At 41.0% G+C, this 19,452-nt stretch overlaps 1 protein-coding gene across 2 annotated transcripts in view; it reads right to left on the reverse strand.

Annotated features, from left to right (window-relative positions):
- Positions 1-19,452, reverse strand: part of HDGFL2 (HDGF like 2) — a 105,059-nt gene that overhangs the window by 48,545 nt on the left and 37,062 nt on the right. The window contains exon 8 of one of the 2 annotated variants that reach the window (XM_069217974.1): positions 541-628. In XM_069217974.1, coding sequence (XP_069074075.1) covers positions 541-628 — 88 coding nt within the window. Of the gene's footprint in view, positions 1-540; positions 629-12,044; positions 13,246-19,452 lie in introns of those variants that run through there. The other variant, XM_069217975.1, reaches the window with a different exon arrangement.

Raw genomic sequence — 19,452 nt, forward strand, 5'->3', positions numbered from 1 at the left:
GAGGTTTATTTTATAGCTAGCTACACACTATAAAGCATAGCAAACAATACATTTTGGCAGTACATGTTGGTGCCAAACCAGTCAGCATCTTAACTAAAAAGTACCTTACTTTTTGAGGCAATAGGTCTGCAATCTCGCCCAGCTGATAATCAAAAAAGGTCTTAGGGAGTGACAGCAGATCTTATGAATCCATCCCCCCATAATGGTAATGGGGATGCTCTCAAGCTCGGAGACAAGAGGTCTCTCATTTATAGTTTCTGCTTATAAAGGCAGCAGTCCTCTGAGGACGCACAGCTAAAGGTCTCAGATCCACATCTGGCACGGATGAAAAGGACAGTAGAAGGCTGTGACTGACACACACTGCCTTCAAGTCTCATCAAGCCCTTTCAGTGAAGGGATATTTTTACCAGCTACAAGGCAGGAAGTCTCACTCTTACCTGTACCTGCTGATGACAACAGCAGTCCTTTGGCATGGAGACAAAAGAGGTCCAACTTACATGCCCCTACCAGATTTTTAAAGCAAGTGGCTCCTACTCTCACCTGTCGCTGGTGGAGGTGGAAGGTGCCCTCGGAGGTGGTGGTTTTCGGTTGCGAGCTTTTGGAGGTGTCTTTGGTTGTGCCTTTGCAGCTACAAAATAAGTTCAGGGCGAGATTAAATACATTGTATTTAGTTCTTGCTCTTCACCACTGCAAACCTTCCCCACATGAGCAACGGAGAAAGAAGGCAGGTTGCTGGTGTGCGCATGAGTGAGAACAGTTACTCAATAAATTTGATGGACAAATTCGTTAATTTACCTTTGTAACCTGTAGCATGTTCCCACGGAGAAATCTCCAACGGACCAACTGAAGCTTTGAAGGCTGGATGGAAATTTGAGGCTATTGTACTGTTCCCTGTGGGTCTTTTGGGGTGTGCGGAGGTAAAAGGTGGAGTTTCACCATAAATTAATGGCAAAACATTATATAGGGAAAGGAGCTTTTCACTCATTTCCTAACAAGTAGACCTGGTAAGGGTAAATGAAGGAAGCAGATCTGAAGGAGGCATAAGAGACCTGGAAGGGGTGAATGAAAGAGGAGGAATTCTAAGAATTGCCAAGAGTCCAGAATAAGCAAATTTATGCACAGACAAAGATGCTGCTGTAAATGATCTTGAAGGCTAGTAAGGTAGAGGGTATTTTGAGGTCATAGTATAAGGAGTGGTCTACATCAGACCAAAAATAAACTTGTGTGCGAGATGTTTCTGTAGCAAATTTACATCTTTGCAGATGAAAAAGGAGTTTTGGAAATGCAATAGGGGTCAGTGTTGCTAAAGAAGAGTAGATTAGATGGGGTGATTCCAATGCGGGGGAGGTCAACTATTTGGGTCAGCTGTACAGCTTGCGAGGCTCAGGAATACAATTGAAATAATCCAGTTTGGGAACTGCAAGGGCCTTTCTGACTAGTCACAAATGGTCTCAAGAGGAAGGGGCGTGATCGCTTGCTCATCAACCATAAGGTACAGAAATGTTGTGGAACCACCATGAATAGACAGAAACATCGAAAACACTAACACTGAAACTGTACATCTGAAATACTATTAACATAGTTTGACAGTATGTTCAGATTTAATTTCATTGCCAGAGTTAATCAATGGTTTAAAGAAGAAGGGCTAAGTTTACTGTAGGGCTTATGTTCGGAAAAGGGCTAAGCAGAGGCTAGTGTTATGGCTCAGTATTACGGTTGAAGTTGACATTAGGCTTATGTTCATGTTTTAGAGAGTATTCGATTTAGGTGGGTTGATTTTAGCATATGTTTTCTGATTGACTGTAGGCAGACCAAATATTAACAAGTTTTATAGGTATTTCCGTATTATACTTCCATCAGATTTTCAATTCTATTCACTCTTAAGTGTTCAAAAGAAGACTGGCATTGCTTAAGGAAACTCCCAAGGAACTCCTGAACACAGAACGATTTAAGAATTGTGCTGTAGAACGTCTGAAACAGGCGACAAGTTATCCCATTAATAAGTGCGGGTGAGGGACACTTGACTGCTTAAAACAGAAATGCTATTGAAGTGGCTCCTTGAGCTATTTCAGGAATAATGCAGCAAAGTAGGCAATTTTGTTACTTTATGCTCCAAAGTAATAATTATACATTTGGAGTGCCATTCAGGAGCAATAGCCATGATGTGCCTTAAACTTTAAGGCCTGGTAGCAGAGGACCACAATATGTATAGAAAAGAGAAGAAAATAGGACCAACCCTTGAGAAACACAAGGCTTTAATAAAAGGAGGGCAAGGCTGAGAACTAACAGTTTGTTTGTGGTGTTTAGGAACAAATTGACCCACAATATTTTTTCATCAACTTCACCCACCAATGTCCTACTAATTTACGAGAATGCGTTAACTGATGATGTTAAAGGCAGCAGAAGGGTGAAGCAGCATATGTGATACAGCACTACCGAAGATGTGAATGGTGAGTAACATGTGGCAAGGATTGATTGTGTGGCCCGTATAATAAAAATAAAAAAATAAAAAATAAAAAAAAATCACCACTGCCAAACTGGCAAATGTATTAAAAAAATATATATATATACATTTTTTTTTAAAAAGTCACAGTGCAAGTGGTACTCTAACTGGCAGGTGACTGTTTTTCGAAGAACACCATCAAGGAAGACAAGTTCAGAGGGGTGGATATTTTTGAGGTTAGGGAGACAGAGGTAGCATTCTGAAGGCTGGGAACAGACTGAAATGTACATTGTTTTTAACCATAGGCAGGAAGACTGCCCAAGACTTAACACTTATGGATGTGACAAAACCAGCCTTAACACACATGTATTACTTTAGCCTGCCGGATGGTGCCTAGGTGCGGGAGATGCCTTACTTTCATGTATTAGTTTGCCTGGATAGGAGGATGATGGAGAGCTTGTGAGGGTAGATGAGGTTTGTGGCTATCATGGTCAGTAAGTGTGGATTGCGGAAAGTGTCTTTTTGGCTGGTATACTATGGAGGTTGTGCAGATTGCTGCACTTTGCTTCTGAGGCGGGGTACTGACTGACAGTCAAGGTAGGAGCTAAAAACCTCAAGACAGTGCAGAATAAACTACCTATTCCTCAGAAAAAAAAGAACAGACAGGCGTTTCAATGTGCCATGCAGATGTCAGCTAGTTTGGACGGAGCAGTAATGGGATTTTTGCTTTAAGAGCCATTTGTTTAGAGTCCTTTGAAAGGGATGTCCATCTTTGATATACAAGTGCAAGAGAAACGGAAATAACATTCAGAATATACTCAAGAGACATGTGTACATAATAAAGCATCTACATTGGGGCCAATTATAGTCTAACTATGCTGGCCATCACGTATGGTTTCAGCCATCACAGACCACTGTGGACATCCCCTGAGCCCAAGCCTTAGGTCAGCTTCAATCACACAAAGAATCTGGAGGGCGGGGTGTGGCGTTTAGGGTTTTGTGAGGGATGTGGAAATTTACTGCAGCCATTGGGAAAATCTAATATGGACTCAAGAAGCAGGGGATGCGGATGGATGGTGCTGGTAGCAAGGAGATGTTTCTATTCATACACAACATGAACATAAAACATCTTAAACCAGAAATTAGAAAGAGGCTGGTTAATGAAATAAGCTAGAATATTACAAATATATTGAAATATCTGTGGCTATAGCATGCATGCAGCATTTCTCAAACATGGCATTAATCAAAGGAAAAGTTTCCACATCTCAGTGGTATTCTGGCCAAGCCTCATGGTGCCATACACATTTCAGTAACTAGAACATCAGCTCATACTGCCATGGTGACAGTTCACAAAAGGCTTTCACTGATTACTATTAACTGGCTTCCCTACTCACAACTTTACATATCAAGTGTTCACACGAGTGAAACAGCACAGTCACATTTCCAGGATCACCACCGATTTTGAAAATTACTTTAAATATGATGAATTTTATTGACATTTTTCATGTGGCCAGCCTAAAAATCTGTCATGGTTCCGCCCCTTGTGATATGCTTTACAACTTTTACACAACCATCAAAAGAACATAAACCAAACAGCCACAGACATGAAACCCCTGGACTTACAGCAAACATGTGTTTTCAGTTGTGCATGGGATACAATACACACATAGCAGTGTACACCTAAAGGGTAACACATTGAAAAACTACAATGAAAGGGCATTACATTTTACAAAGGATTTCATGGAGAATAGGGACTGTGTAAACCGTGGTGAAGGCCAAGCATTGTTCCATGATTTATGCTAAAAGTAAATGATTAGTTTTGAAGCAAAATTAGAGTTCTGACAATATCATGCTTACCTGAAAAGAAGAGTAGCCAACAAAAATGTAACCAGTGGTCAAGTCAGTGAATGTTAATACAAATAATAAAATACTCAGGTGTAATTTCTCCAGCAAACGGTCAGGAGATTCAACAGGGAAAATGTAATTCAAGCTAGTAGTCAAAGAAGAAAGCAAGCAGATCCAGATTTGGGAGAAGAAAACAAACATTTTGCCATTGTTTGACTCATTGGTGATTCAGAATTAATACAGCTATTGCCCACCAAGAAATTACAAGGGACTTAAGAAGCATAAAATAGAGTACAGTGTCTTACAAGACTACTCACATTTCAGATATTGCTCTAGTGTTGGATTGTCTGCATAATACACAAAATGGCAATCCACTTCCTGAAACTGTGTCATCTGATTTTTAATAAACTGGTTGAGTAAATTCAATTATTTTTTCTTCTGAATTTGCAAACTGGCACGGATTATGCGCTGTGTACGAGATCATCAGTACATATTACTCACCACAATAAATCCTGCACTCCAAACCAATCAACAGCCAACAGCAGACCTCCTCAGGTGAATGTCGGCTTTATTAACCGTACCAGAGCACATCCCTCTGCACTAAAACGAAGACAGTGTATGTGTAGCTACCGACACCAGAGTTCTGCTTTCCACACATACACAGGACCATTTAATGTCACAGTACTCATTTGCTTCTACATAGGTGATGAAAGCTTGTGCACAGGGTGGGTGGCGCAGGGAAGGAGGAGTGGGTCTACGACTTACTTTATCCTAGTCATGGGAAGATTACTATTCACAAATTTCAAATGGAATCGGTTGTTACTTTGTATTCCAATTCGTTCAGCTGAAAAGTTTGTATTGAATTTTAAACAGAACTCAAAACGAATTAAAAGTGGCAAGAAAAACAAGCATTTGCAATGCAACAGGTTTCGCAATACGTCGAGTTAGAGCTATTAGCGTTGTAATGTGGACGTTTCTTGCCACATTAGATGGAAGAAAAAAAGGGGGAAAAAACGAACGCGATCGCGCTGTGAAATAAAGAGAAAAAGTGGCCCAGAAACCTTACGGAAAACAGAGCCTCGTATGTTTCCAGTAGTTTACTGGTGTTCTCAAGGAGGGCTAAACACCAGAAAAGGTATGACATATGCATGCCTTTGACTAATGAAAGCAAGCGCGTTTTAAAAGGCAAGCCCACGAACCAATGAAAATGACTGACGTAACATGGGAGTGGTTAAAATCCCCCTAAAGAGAGATCAGAAGAGACGGAGCGCCCCCCCCCCCCCCCCCCCCCAAATGATACTAAAAAGAAAGACAACCAGAACAAAATGGGAAACACTCAACAAAAAAAAAAAAAACTAAAATGGGACCAGTGTTCTATTCTGGGGAGAGAAAGGTCAAAGTAGGGTAGTGCATTTATCGGAAGGGGATAGGGGTTATTGTACATTTGTCTTTTCAGTTCATCACCCCCAATGTATTCTGCAAGCATCAAGTGACATTTCATACAATAAAACCACGAAAAGCTGAACTGTTGCTTTTAACGTTGGTGCCAAAGAAAAAAAAAAATCTTAAGCTGCTAAACCAACCCTAAGCTGCCACTGAATAAATCACCGCACGGGTCGAAGTCAAGTATAACTGACCCAATGTTACTCTGTATACAGTCATACAGTACAGTAAGACCAGTCATGTGGGATCCTGTGCAAGCCATAAATCCTCTCCCTTAAATTTTTTTTAAAAAAACTGTGGAATGTATTAAACATATTCAACAGTCTACAGGCAAAGGAACTATTAAAAATAAATAACTTAAATCACAGTGAGATATTAGATTGACTAAAAAAACAAAACCTACAAGTATCTTCACTAGAGCCTACAGGCTAATGTGCAGCCAATCTGACTTGCCTTACTGTAGCACATCTACACCTTCGTAGAACATCACTAACCAGCTGAGACGCCGCCCTTGGGGAACGAGACCCTACAGGCACTTTGAACTTCAAAAATGCTTTTCAATACAATAATGACAAGTAACACAGTTTTTATTTTTGCATGAATGGAAAGAAACCTCTTCACCCCAAATCACAATTAACCACAAGAAACTGTAACAAAAAATAAAAACTGAGACTAAGACTCAGGAAACACTGACCTTGCGTCACCACTTTTCACATTGCAAGCTTTGGTTAACTACTTCGACACCTGACACAGAACATACCCTTTTATGCTGAAAGTCATAAGGAAACCAATAAGAACAAACAAAAGACATAAAACATTTAATATCTGCTATAATATGTAATTCTGTGTTTGAAGCTACTCGTTTGTCCTAAAGAGGACTTCAATAATGTATGAATAAACCTGGCACTGGCTCTCGACACAGTATCCAAAGAATAATGCTTACAGAAAGCATAGGACATGGACCCAGATGGCTGCTCATTAAAGTCCTTCTGATACATACCTCTTGACTGCGGTCTTAACCAAGGTGGTATGATCAAGGAACCCACAGGGGAAAAAAAAAAAAAAAAAATCGGCTTTAAAGGCAATTAGGCAGAACAATGCAAAGGGACAGTACAACATAACACCTCAGTCTCTTAACATCAAAGAGAACGAACACGCACTACAACGCTGAAGATAGATTACCAAGGAAAACCTGAAGTGAAACGTCCAGATTCTGAGAAAAATTCAACAAACTTTTCTTGAAAGGAGGAGGCATTGTTAGAATTGTATACGCTTAAGTAAGGCTGTGCATGCTCTTCTGCATAATAACAGGAGTAGTGCATTACCCCAGAAGCAGACAAATAGCCCAAGAGAAAACTGTCCAAGTCATCATGCTCAATTTACATTAGGCAACGTTTTCGATAAACTGCGGGTGACACTTTACATCATTATACACACATCTTCACCAGAACCTACATATACAAAGAATCCCATCTGCTTCAAATTCTGAGAACGTTGATCAGTCGCACATTGATGGTCTCCTTCCTAGGTAACAGGTCACAGTTACACTACACAAACATGGCTCTGACCCACTTCTTTTACACATACATGTTAACAAAAATACACCTCTTAAACAAGACGCTACCACCACCTCTTTCCCAGTCATGTGCAATGCACTACCACTGGGCTCAAGAGTCAGATCCATCAGCAACCAAAATGTCAGAATATAGGAACAGCACAGACTTCCACATTCCAATTAAAGGCACAAATGATGTAGAAATATAGCCATCTGACTCACTACCACCCAGAAATTACCTGCTAACGGACTACATGTCACCACCACCAAGACCATGTTCCTACAAACAGAGCCCAATAAACCTTACTGAAAAAAATTGATTTTTGACAACCATTTCCATTTTGTGCAAACCCCCGAGATCAGTTTGCAAACTAAGGGCCATATGTACGAACACATTTTCCCATAGACACAGAATGGGCAAAACTGCTTGCTACATCTGGCCCTAAGTTTCTTGGAGACACATTTGATCTTCAGTACACCCCCACATTCTCTGGGAACCTGTACAAAACATTAAAAACCTAGCACTTTCACGTATTATAGACTAAATTCAGAAACACAAAAACGTCCTTTGTTTCCGGAGGTCAAGCAGAAAGGCAGGATAGTAAGAGATCTTTATTCATTGATCTCATTAGAAGCCTTAGAGGGGAACATTGCAGGAGTGAGGCATACTGGCTACGTGCTTTTAAATCCCTAAGGCAGCCCACTTCACACATATGTTCTTTAAGTAGTCTTCAAACCTTCCTATGTCAACCCATCTCCCATAAAAAAAAAATCTGATTAGGCTCCTTACAGGGGCATACTATTTTCTCACAATTGTAAGAGTTAAATAATGGTTAAAAAAAAAATGATTGTTTGCGTTTTTTCATTTTATCATAATACATATTTTTAGTGTAGAACACTACAAGTGCCCCCGGCCCCCCCCCCCTTTCATGTGAGATCAAACAAGTGGACGGCCACCAACATTCTCACGCTAAATCCTACTCCAACTTAATTTGGTAAACGGTATCGCAAATAGACAAACAGGTCATTCCTCTCCGTTGGTCAATGGGCCAAAGCCCTTTGTTTTTAAACTGATCTCATCCTATTTATGAACTCTGAAATAGATGACAAACTCTGCCAGAGGTTCTCTATTCTCCCTTACAACTCTTAGAGCACTCCTAAAAGAGTATTTCAAATCAGTAGTCCAAGCTATTACATACTCAGAAATGACTGTACAAATGTCTTACTGATCATTTCAGTCCCTGTAAAATTGATCTTCGACTGTTTTTGGAAAAGAAATATGACCATGTTTACAATCATTTAAAAATCTAATTGGCTACTTTTGGCAACAAGAACCAATTTCAAACTTGGTTATCTAGTCCTTACAGGACTCTTACTTCAACAAGCTACACGTAAACTTATCTGGCATTGCTAAGACTCTTAAAAATACAATTATGATCCTGAAATCTAAAACGATAAACTCTACAACAGCGTGTACAGGAATAACTGAAGGCCCTAGGTCACGCAGGTTTGGGCACCAAATAAGGGGCAAATACCACAAGCAATCTAAAATTTTAAACCTCAAGATCTCAACATGTTCCTAGTATCAACTCAGACAGCTGCAGCTCCAAATCTGAAAGGCTGGTGCAACTGCCTGAGAGGGACCACACAATCTCAGCTTCTTCCTAACCCTCTGTAAAGTTGAGTGCAAAAATGGAGAGGCTTTGGGGAACAGACAAGTAATTTTAGTTGATTCTGAAATAAGACCGTAGACGACTCTATTCCACTACATAAATTACATGGATAATACATGGTTCCGTTGAAATTTGTTTACTGGTCTGAATAAACACTGCCCCCAGAAAGTGGATTTATATCCTGCCACAAGTGGGACAATAGAATAACACCTACTTGGGTCTCAATGAAAGAACAATCCATTAAGAAATCCAAAACTGGCCCTATTCTTCTACAGCTATTCCAAGTTACCTAGGTGCCCACAGAAATGCAGAAAAAAATGCACAATCCACATCCTAACACACAACCAAGAATAATCACATCACATGAATAACCCAAAGCATCAGAATGGTTGGAAACAGACATGATGATCTAATGGTTTAGTGTTTCAGGCCTTCCTTATGTTGTACCCCATCCGACAACCTGTAAATTCACTAGATTCAATCTAGGATTCGATTACTCCAGCGCAGAGCCTGGGCTCTGATTGCAGGAGGTATGCCTAAAATGTTGCACACCCACCCCACAGTGCACCTTCATGCTTCAATAAGTGATTGCCAATGGGTGAAAGTAACTGAAGGAAATTCAGGGTACAGGCTTTTTTATGTGCAATCTTGATGGGAAGGCAATTCACCTGCCATCTCCACATAGAATTTACACATTAATTCACAATTAATCAAGAGGACAAAGAGCAAGACACAGCTGCTTTAAGGCTGGCTCAGAGAACTTGCAGCACAGCTAGCCAGGATCGCTTTAGGAAGTACCTCAGATATAAAAGGATCAGGGGCTGCCGAAACACAATCCAGGGACCGTCCTTTAACAAGAATGAATTTAGATTTTTACTGGCTGTAAAAGAGAAGACTGCCAAGATAGTGGAAGTCACCTGAGAACTATCAGAGAAAGATCGCGCTTGACCTATGTTGCCCATGAACCACTGAAAATGTGTGCAAGGCCTGCATCTGTGCAAAACTATGGCCTGTTCGGGAAACCGAAGAGGTGAATGTTTGCAAGTTGTTTTGTGGTTGCAATCTTCATCCTCATTAGCACATAACTATACCTTACCATTAAAATGGAAGACCAAAAGAATGCCCATATCTCTGGAATGAGAAAAAAGGCATAGCTCGGACTGATGAGAGCAGCAGACCTGGCCTGGATCCTAGCAGAGCCAACCAATTTGTATGCCAGAGATGGATGAGCAAAATCTTTTTAACATGCAGCGAGAGAGAGGCAGTTCTTGCCCCTTCTAGGGTTTATATATATTCCTCTGTATTTTATGATGTATTTATACATGGTAAAGTAAATGACGTGGCTAAAGGTATTCATACCAGTCCACATCAAAAGACAGCATGGAACCGACATAGCCACCTCCTTAGAGAGGACTCTTAAGGACTCTCTAGGGCCTTTACGTGTTCTCAAGCCCAGCAAGATAAGGGACAACATACAGGATTCCCATTTGCTGCTACCTTGAAAGCATTTAATAGACTTTGCAGCTAATGGAAGACATATACATTATTTATATGATATGAATAAGCATGTCTTCTCGTCATTCAGGAACAAATGACTGACTCTGCTCTGGTCTTTCAGTAGAAGTACAAAAAGCTCAGCATTTAGTCTTTGTAATCAATGTTTCTTAAACCTGCAGACCAAGCATAGCGGGGTTCACAGATGGCTACAATAGAAGGTTTGCAGTCAGTGGAGCTGTATCAATTTTTTATGAACAAACTTCATAACCCTGAAACTAGTAGCAGGACAACAAAAACTTGTGTTACGAAAAATTAGTTTAAGGAATTTAAAAGACAGAGAATAACTGGCCTATGCCAACCATTGTCTTGCCTAGGACTGCTTCAACATATGACTGAGGTGGAAATCCTCCTCCACCCCCAAAAACAATCTCTCTTGAATCAGCCTGGATTAAAGGACATGAGAGGAATCTGGTGGGACTGTGGCTCCACTTAGGTCATTCATTAATTCTACAGTGGCAGATACTTGAAAAAGGAACAGATTTAAGGTTGTGCTCAGATTCCAGTAGACTCCTTTAGAAGCAGAATATGCCAAAAATCAGGAACAAGATTACAAACGGTGATGTGATTATGAACTCCAAGGCTGACTAGGGTTCTCGGAGCATCTAAAAGCACTTCGGCAAGCTAATAAAGAATATTTGTACCTAATAAGGACCTTGTTGGCTACTTCCCATCATTGTGCTGTGGATCAAGTGCAAACAAGGTATGTGCCTGGCCAACTCTGGACAACTTGGAAACTAGGCAGATAGAAATGTGTAACAACAGGTGAAACATTTGGTTGAAGGAGACAAATGTTTTCCTTTTTTAAACTAGACACTCAGATGACATGAGCACCCACATCTTTAGGAAAGGTCCAGTTTTACTTCAGGAGCGAGAAAGGATATCAAGTTTACCCCCTACACGGTCTTGAAAACTTAGTGAAGGTACACAAGTATCAGGAATTCGTACTGGTGATCACAACGCTTGTTTTCAATCCGTGCTTTGGTTGGAGCACCAGCACAATACTGTCCTTCGAGCAGAGCGTATTAGGCGTTTTACCACAGGCTCAACAGCAGTATAAATTCAACTCCTTCAAACAGGAAACAATGGGATTAAGAACTTCAGATTCACCCCTGGTGCTTTATTCAAACAAAACCTGCCGATTGCTTACAGTACTGGGTCTGTTCAGCACCACAGAGCTAATGTCAATACCAGCCAGAACAGCTTTTCAGAAAACTCTAATGGTACACGTAAGAGAAACTTTTGTTTGTTACTGTGTTGAACATTAACTTCGCCATACAGCGGCCTGGGCCTTTAATGGGAAATAACCCCGAAAGTTTATACCTTTAGGCTTGAATTCAAAGGTCTGGCCATTCCTATTAATGTTAAGTCCCTTGTAAAAATACTGACAAAATCACACACAAAACACAAATATTCTCTACACAAAACGCAATAAAATAAAAGCAGTCTCTAAATTATCATGTAGCATCTGCAAAACTCCAAAGAACTGAAATGGTTAACATAACAGGTGGAGAGAGAACAAGGCAAAATCTACGAATTTTAACACAATATTTATTTTTAAAAAAGTGAAAAGTCAAAGTCAGCGGTAAACAAGAATTAAAGCCTCAGCTTCACATTAAAGTCTTTAAAAATGCAGACAGTACCGATCTCACACTGAGCCCGGGGTATTCCTTAGATAAAATAAGTGTCTATTTCTGTTTCCAGGATCATACTTTGCAAAGCGGGTGTAGTGCAAGCACCAGGACCCAAAACAGTACAAACCAGTATGAGGAAAAGTGTCCTTTGGGGTCCTGTGAGCTATTCAAGATCTCATGACAGCTCTATCTTCACCCCGAAAGGCTTTTCATCCACCTATCCTCACACTCTTCCTTCCTCTGTGCTCCCACGACCGCCTTCCAGCTCTTCCCATGGAAGACAACCACCGCCATCATCTTCATACCCTTCATCACTCTCTTCATCTACATCATCATCTTCCTCTTGCTCCCCTAGCGCAAGCGCCCCACTCTGCTCTGCGAGCATCTCAATTTCAGACTTTTCTTTTTCCTCCCCTTCATCATCCTCAGGCCCCCTGCTGTGATGGGCCTCCAACTCATGAGTCTCTCCCCTTTCCTCTTCCTGTACCCTCTCTTTCTTGGTGGGTTGCCTGGCAGGTAAGCGTCCACTCCGGTAGGCTGCCAGAGCAGCATCATACTTTTTCTTCAGTGCAGCTGCCCTAATATTGAAGGGCATTTGCTGCTCGGGGGTCTGCTCCCACCACTTCTGGCCCAGTATCTTGGAGATCTGGGAGAAGGTCAGACCAGGGCTTTCAGCGCGTATCTGGGGTCTGTGCTTAGAGGCAAACAGAAAGAATGCAGTGGGTGGCTTCTTGGGTGCATATGGGTCCCTGCGGCGACGTCTGCCCCGGCGCCCCAAGGGCTGCGCAGCATTGTTCCCAACCCCACAACGCCGCTTGGCTCCATGCGACAGGTGTTCGAAAAGGGCTCGCTCACGGGGTGAGGTGCTTCGCCAGCGCACTGTGCAGGCCTTTGACAGAGCCTCCACATTTACAGAGGCTCCTGGATGCCGCCGACGGATCTCCACCTGGCAGGCCTGTACGAAGAAGGAAAATGCGGACATGTGACTCTGGGGCTTGTATGATTCGATCATTGGAGCTGCAGAGCTGCCAGGGTTTCTGTGAACTCTTGAATCAAAGAGAGTCTTCAAACGATATGGGTGTGACTGTAGGGGCCGACCTAAAAAAAGAAGCATAAACATTACAAGTATGTATCACGTGACTGCGGTCCAGGCACAGCAAGCAGTCCCTGAGGGGTCAGATGCTAGGATCTGAACCCCACAGGACCGACTGTCTTTAAACCCGGACCTTCTGCAGCATATGCAGTACAAGTTACTCACCCTAGTAAGTCCTGTATTCTTAAGTCCTTGTGCCGTACTTGTGGAGCGTCCTTGCCACTTTAAAGACTGTACCAGAGCACGTGTACAACACTAAAAAAGGAGGCCCAAGCACAAGTGCGGCTCCATCGATGCACAGTTCCTAGCCCTATTTAACACTCATGCCCGCTCTGCCTTCACCACACCTCTGTTCATTTTCGTGAATGTATGCCAGTTAACACAGCAAAGAGAAAATGGACAAGTCTCAATACTGAAAGGGGCTGAAGGACAAAGAGTACATGGGTTACTGTGGTAAGTGATGTACTTCAAATGACATTCTAGCCCTTCTCATTTATACTGCTGGTATGATTTCCATGCACAAAAGTTTTTTTTTTTAGATGCAGCTGAAACATCCAGGACAGGCCAAGCCAAATGTGCTCCTCAGCCCGTTTATAGAAAACTGGGTATCAACTATGGAGCTTAAAGATGATTGTTGACACGTCGCGGAACAATGGTTCTTCGCTGACTTTCAGGGAGCTGGGTGTCTATTGGGGTTGGTTGGTTGTCTAACTTGAGGGACAGAGTTGGAAGACCCCTTTGCAAACTTTTATGAGCAACATCACAGGGGCCCCAAGCCTGTTGCGTATGCACACTTGAAACAGCGTCTTCCTTTGTCCTAACCAAGTGGTTGAAATTACAAGAGATGAAGGGACTGCCTAAAGCAAAGTTGGCATTGAGGAAGGAAGAGACAATCTACTAAGCCAGACAATACGTATGGAGACGAACTACTGGGCTATGATCAACATATTCAATTAACAGTGTATCTTTGAAAACAAAACTTTATGATCCAGAAAGGGCCGTTAGGATCAGAAGACCAAGACTAGCTGGACCAAAACATGAAATCAAGAACCATTCTATAGAGGTTTTGTGTACCTATGCATCACTCAGGGCAGTAGCACCCCAACAGAAGGGGGTTAACAAAATGCCTCCAGCTTCATCCAAGAGGGTACATCTGGACTGGCATGGGAAGAATGAGAAGCCTGGTGAAGGGCATTGCATGTATGTCCAACACCAAGGGCCAGAGCTCTTTGGAACCATAAGGCAGAGATGTTTCATCAAAAACATAAAAGATGAAAAACCGCCTCAGTCTTTGCAATGGCTCCAATGACCTGGCACAACAAAAGCCCTGGTCAAATCAGTGAGTTCACACACAGGCTCTGGCAATGCACAGACTCCATCAAAAGGTACCCACATAAGGCTGTAGTTTGCACAGGTGACTCTGCATTTTTCAGTGTCTCTGAAGGACAACTGCTTTCACAGCTTTGTTGAACAATTAGCAAACACAGCTGAATTTGCCAATAGTGGCTCCACTACACATTTAAGCCATTTTTGTAATGCACAACTGGTACATAGTACTTTTTGGATGGTGTGTTGATGGCACAGAGACGGTCACTCTTCTTCAGTCATGCAAGACAAGTCAGAGTGTGGCCACATTTCATTCTGCACTGTATTCTCTATGAAAATGGTATGAAGACTATAGAGGCAGAGATGGTCTCTAAAATAAATTTAGAGGAAGAACTGCAATCTTTGAGAAATGGACAAGTTTAATAGTAACTAAAGAATTAAACTTGATCATTTATTCTAGAATGCGAAGGGAATTACTAATGTTTAGGAAAAGAACTGTTGGATTACTGAATGGGACATTTATGTTTTTACACCTGCTATCAAGGAGAACACAGAGCAATTGGTAACTATGTGGTGTATATTCAGTTTACTGCCACCAAGGGCAGCTTCCCTTGGGAAAAGATGCAGCTCAACTTCGGATTATTGAAGAAGTAAAAAATATTCCTACTCGAAGTGAGGTCTCAACGTCTTAGTAAAATGGAAGCAATGGGCGTTTCTTCTGCAATTCAAAATAAATAAAGAACAACAAATCTTTTTTTTCCTGCGATATTAGTTGAGAATATCAACAACAAATTAACTAACACACAAGAGGTTAGCCATGCTCAGTCATTTGCTTATTTATTTACTGGAGATATCTTAGGCACCTTCAGCAGTCCACAGCAAAGTACCACAAAGAAACATGGGGTTACTAGTGTGTGGGAAGCAAACCTAAGGAAACGGGGGATAAGTCTAGTTGATGGATTTCTACTTTTCGAGCACTTGGAGTTTTTTAAATCATGGTTAAACTTGTATTTATGGGTTGGCAGAAGATATCAAACAGGGTCTTCTGAAGCTGAAATTCCAGTATGAACAAAGAAGAGCTTAACATTTCATTAAATGAGTGAACCTGGACTGTGATAGCTTCAAAAGATAAACATAACATTTCCCAGAGGTAAATTAAGTTATAGTCACATTGGCCCAAAAGTTGGTCCTTTCAGCTCAGTCAAGACAACATTAAGTTCCCAAACTGTCATCTAGTCCAATCTGGAGGAGGAATGGACCCAGGATATTTTAACTACACCTTTTTTAAAGTAGTAACTGGGCAATCAAGTAGAGTTTTTATTCCAAATATTTATAAGGCAATTAAGCATGCCTCAATAAAAGAGTACACATTCATTTGTCATCACAGACACAGTATATATAAACAGAGATATTGCACCGAGCATGACACCTTCACTTATCTGCCAGACTGTGTATCATTTATATGAAATAGTTCATGTATATTGCAGTTTTCACCAACTACTTGGGTACATGAAGCTCTACATCAACTAGCACTGGCCAAGATCTCAAAAGAGAGATAGATAGATAGATATTAAAAGAGGGTTTCACCTTTCAATCAGCTATCCGCTGGCAGATGTGGTTTGAAAGGTGCGGCTTTTCAATAAATTGGTGCTCCAAAAGGAGGTGCATTGTGAGACAGTTATCCTGATCTTGTCCTTTTCTACCTTAGCCCATGTGAGCTCCATAATGAGTGCAAGTTCTAGGATACTCCTGCAGCAGTGAGTGATCATAAAAAAAATATTAAAAAATGAACGATTGGCTATTGAAATTTAATAGGTGGTTGACCCTCCAAAGTCTAGTGGGTTGTAATGTGCTACTCTGGGTGCTGAGCAGTGACAGTACTGGTCCTGCTGAATGATGTTCAGCCAATAGTATATATATATATATATAAATAAAAATGTACATGAGAAATGAGCGGTTGGACGATTAGATGTCAGGTAGCGTTTTGGTGGTACAAGCTGTGATGGACACAGATGTGCAAGAGTAAGAGCCTTTGGTGTGAAGATCAATGAAGGAATGGGAAGGAGTTGTGCTGTGTGGCGGTTCAGGTCATGTGGTGTGGATGAAAGTTTCTTAAAAATTGTGTGCTAGTCATATGTGGATTGTTGAAAGACGGTAGATTCAGGTTTTGGCAAAGCACAGATGTAACTTTTGAGCCCGTGCTATCAATATGTAATTGCCAACCAAGATTTTGTTTTTGCAGAACTGTTTTAGCAGGTGGTTAGGTGTCACTTTACTTTTCAAATACAAACACTTGATGGGAGTCCAGTGAATAGAATGAAGTTTTGGGGTTGACAGAGCTTAATGTCAAATGTCCAAATTGACACTGGCTGAATATAGATAAGGGGAGCTTCATCAAGCGCATGATCTCAGTTTTCTCCCCCCAGAGATGGATGGCTAACATACCTAGGGTCCATTTTCTCACTTCCTCCAATTATAAAAAGGTCCTTTTAATTTGTGTAGTGAAAATATTTCTACCATGCTTAGCTGAAATATTGCTAACTAGCCTTTCCATTACTCTAGATCGAAGACGATGACTGGTACTTAGACATTTCACCTAGTTAAAAAGTGGAATTTATATTCTCTCACCACCCGTGCCCCTCAAGTACAGGACCTCATAAGTGAGCCTCCTCTTAGTTTATTTAAATTTAATCTGTTATTTTAGCCGTATCTCATACCCCACATTCAGTTCTAGGTCTGCCTTCAGTCTTTCCCAACCATAGCAACTCACTATGTTTTTAAGGGCAGTTAATCAGTTTCTGAAATGCCAGCCCTGCAGCACGTATAAGTCGTCTCGCTACCGTTTTCTGTTTTTTCATCTCAGTCATTCACCTTATTTCGCATAGCTCATCTCGAATCAATTGCTTCTGCTCATCTCACAGCCTCTCTCCCCTTATTTTTCCCCTGCTCCCATTTTCTGTTCTCCATTCTCTCCTCCTACCTAAGATTGTCTTTCTAGGGCTCCCTTTTCCAAGCTTTTCCAATTCATACCGAAGATCACATCCTATTCTCTTTCGCACTCCATACCCATTCCTCTCAAACTGAGTGTATGACGAAATCTAGAACATTGCATCATGCCTAATTCAAAGAGTTTGCATAATTCCATCAACTGGAATTTGGTCTGAAATATTGCATATAACTGAAAGCAGTCACTGTAGAAAGGGACAAAAGGACCTATCTGAAGAGAACCCTTAGAACAGAGTAATCCTAACTATACACCATGCACATATGTTGATTCATCAAGACCCATATTTCTGTCTGCACAGTGAATGCACTGTTGGTCCTAACCAGCTTATATGAATGTGTAATTCTCTCAAGGATTCCTAGACCAGATCTTTTAAGTGCCCTTAACGAAGATGAAGGGTGGAAATTGGTTACCACACTCCGATTGCGAAAAAAAGAAAAGATTTTATTTTGCAGTGTGGATATAATACAACTGTAAAAAAGACTTCCAAGTGCCAATTTAAGTTTCCATTATTGGCTTGGAACACTGAATTTAAAGTCAGCAGTGTCAGTAGACATTTTAATTCTAAGACGTATCAAAGAATTAGTTTTAATAGTAAAAAAATAAATTTAAAAAAAACTCAGACTAAGACAGCAATTAAAAACCAAGTCTAGGGTTATAGTCTACATCAAATAAAACAATTAAACAAGTCGGGGGGGGGGGGTGCAGTTGAATAGTTTGACAATAATATGCTAGCTGGTAAACAGGACTCCAACTCACCAATGAATCATCTTGATGGAAATTAAAGAATAACTCAAAAGTCCATAGGTCATGTCAGAATGAAGAGCATCTACACAATCCCCACTGATGGTTTGTAATGCTAATAATGTGTCTTTTTTTTTTTTTAAATAAAAAAAAAAAAAAAAGAAAAGAAACAAAAAAAAAAAAAAAGAAGAAGAGGTGCCAGGGCCCAAGGTATTTCATTGCAGCCAGAACTGCCCAGAGTTCCTGCCACTTCTTTCTAATGGTAATACTAGCCATCACACTTCAACAAGTGTGATGTTTTGGACTACTGGAGGTCACTCCAAGCTGTAGGAGTGGCCTGGTAGCACGAATTGTATTATTTTTTAAATGCATTGCATTGCTAAGAAAATAGGCTGAGAGCTCTACCATTTGGTTTCCTCTTAAACACGTGCCTGCAGTGCTGAGCACAGGCAACGTATAAGCAAGGTCATGGAGTCAACTCTTAGTCATGCAACGCAGTAAAGCATCACTGTAGTCGCCATTTCACAAGATCACTCACTGCATTCAAAGCTCACATTAGAAAACATACGAAACATGCTGTAGCAGTTTTAATAAAGGATGCATTTGACTGCATGCAGTAAATCCAATGATCTCAAGTGCAGGCGCCGAAGGAAAGCATATACCTCTTATGCATGAGGAGAAAATCTGACAGTGAACCGAAATTTAAAAAGGTCTTATATGTTTAGCTAAAGTAAATGAGGCAAAAGGGCACTCTTCAACAAGCAAACATAACACAAGAGACTCCTTCCAACTGATAAGAACCATGCATAATAATTATTAAAGCAATTATGGAGGTTTTTGGTTGGGAAAATCTTTCATACAAACATGAGCTAAGGTGTCAGACGTAGGCATGTTTGGGGGGCAGAGCATAGAGTTCTTCAAAATGCTAGTTTTAAGGGGTCTCTTTTTGAAAAAACATTAACATGCATAAAGGTCCTTGTGAAGCCGCTGGAACTCCGAGTTCACTTGTGATGAAGGTCCCCGCCATCCTAGGGGCAAAACTGGGATTTTTGCCAATTTCCTATGCCCAAATGACTCTTGCAGTCTGGGAAACACAAGCACACTGCTTTATAACCACAAAAAAAAAAACTCAAGGTAA

The sequence above is a fragment of the Pleurodeles waltl genome, chromosome 12 (assembly GCF_031143425.1).
Source record: "Pleurodeles waltl isolate 20211129_DDA chromosome 12, aPleWal1.hap1.20221129, whole genome shotgun sequence".
Taxonomy (NCBI): domain Eukaryota; kingdom Metazoa; phylum Chordata; class Amphibia; order Caudata; family Salamandridae; genus Pleurodeles; species Pleurodeles waltl.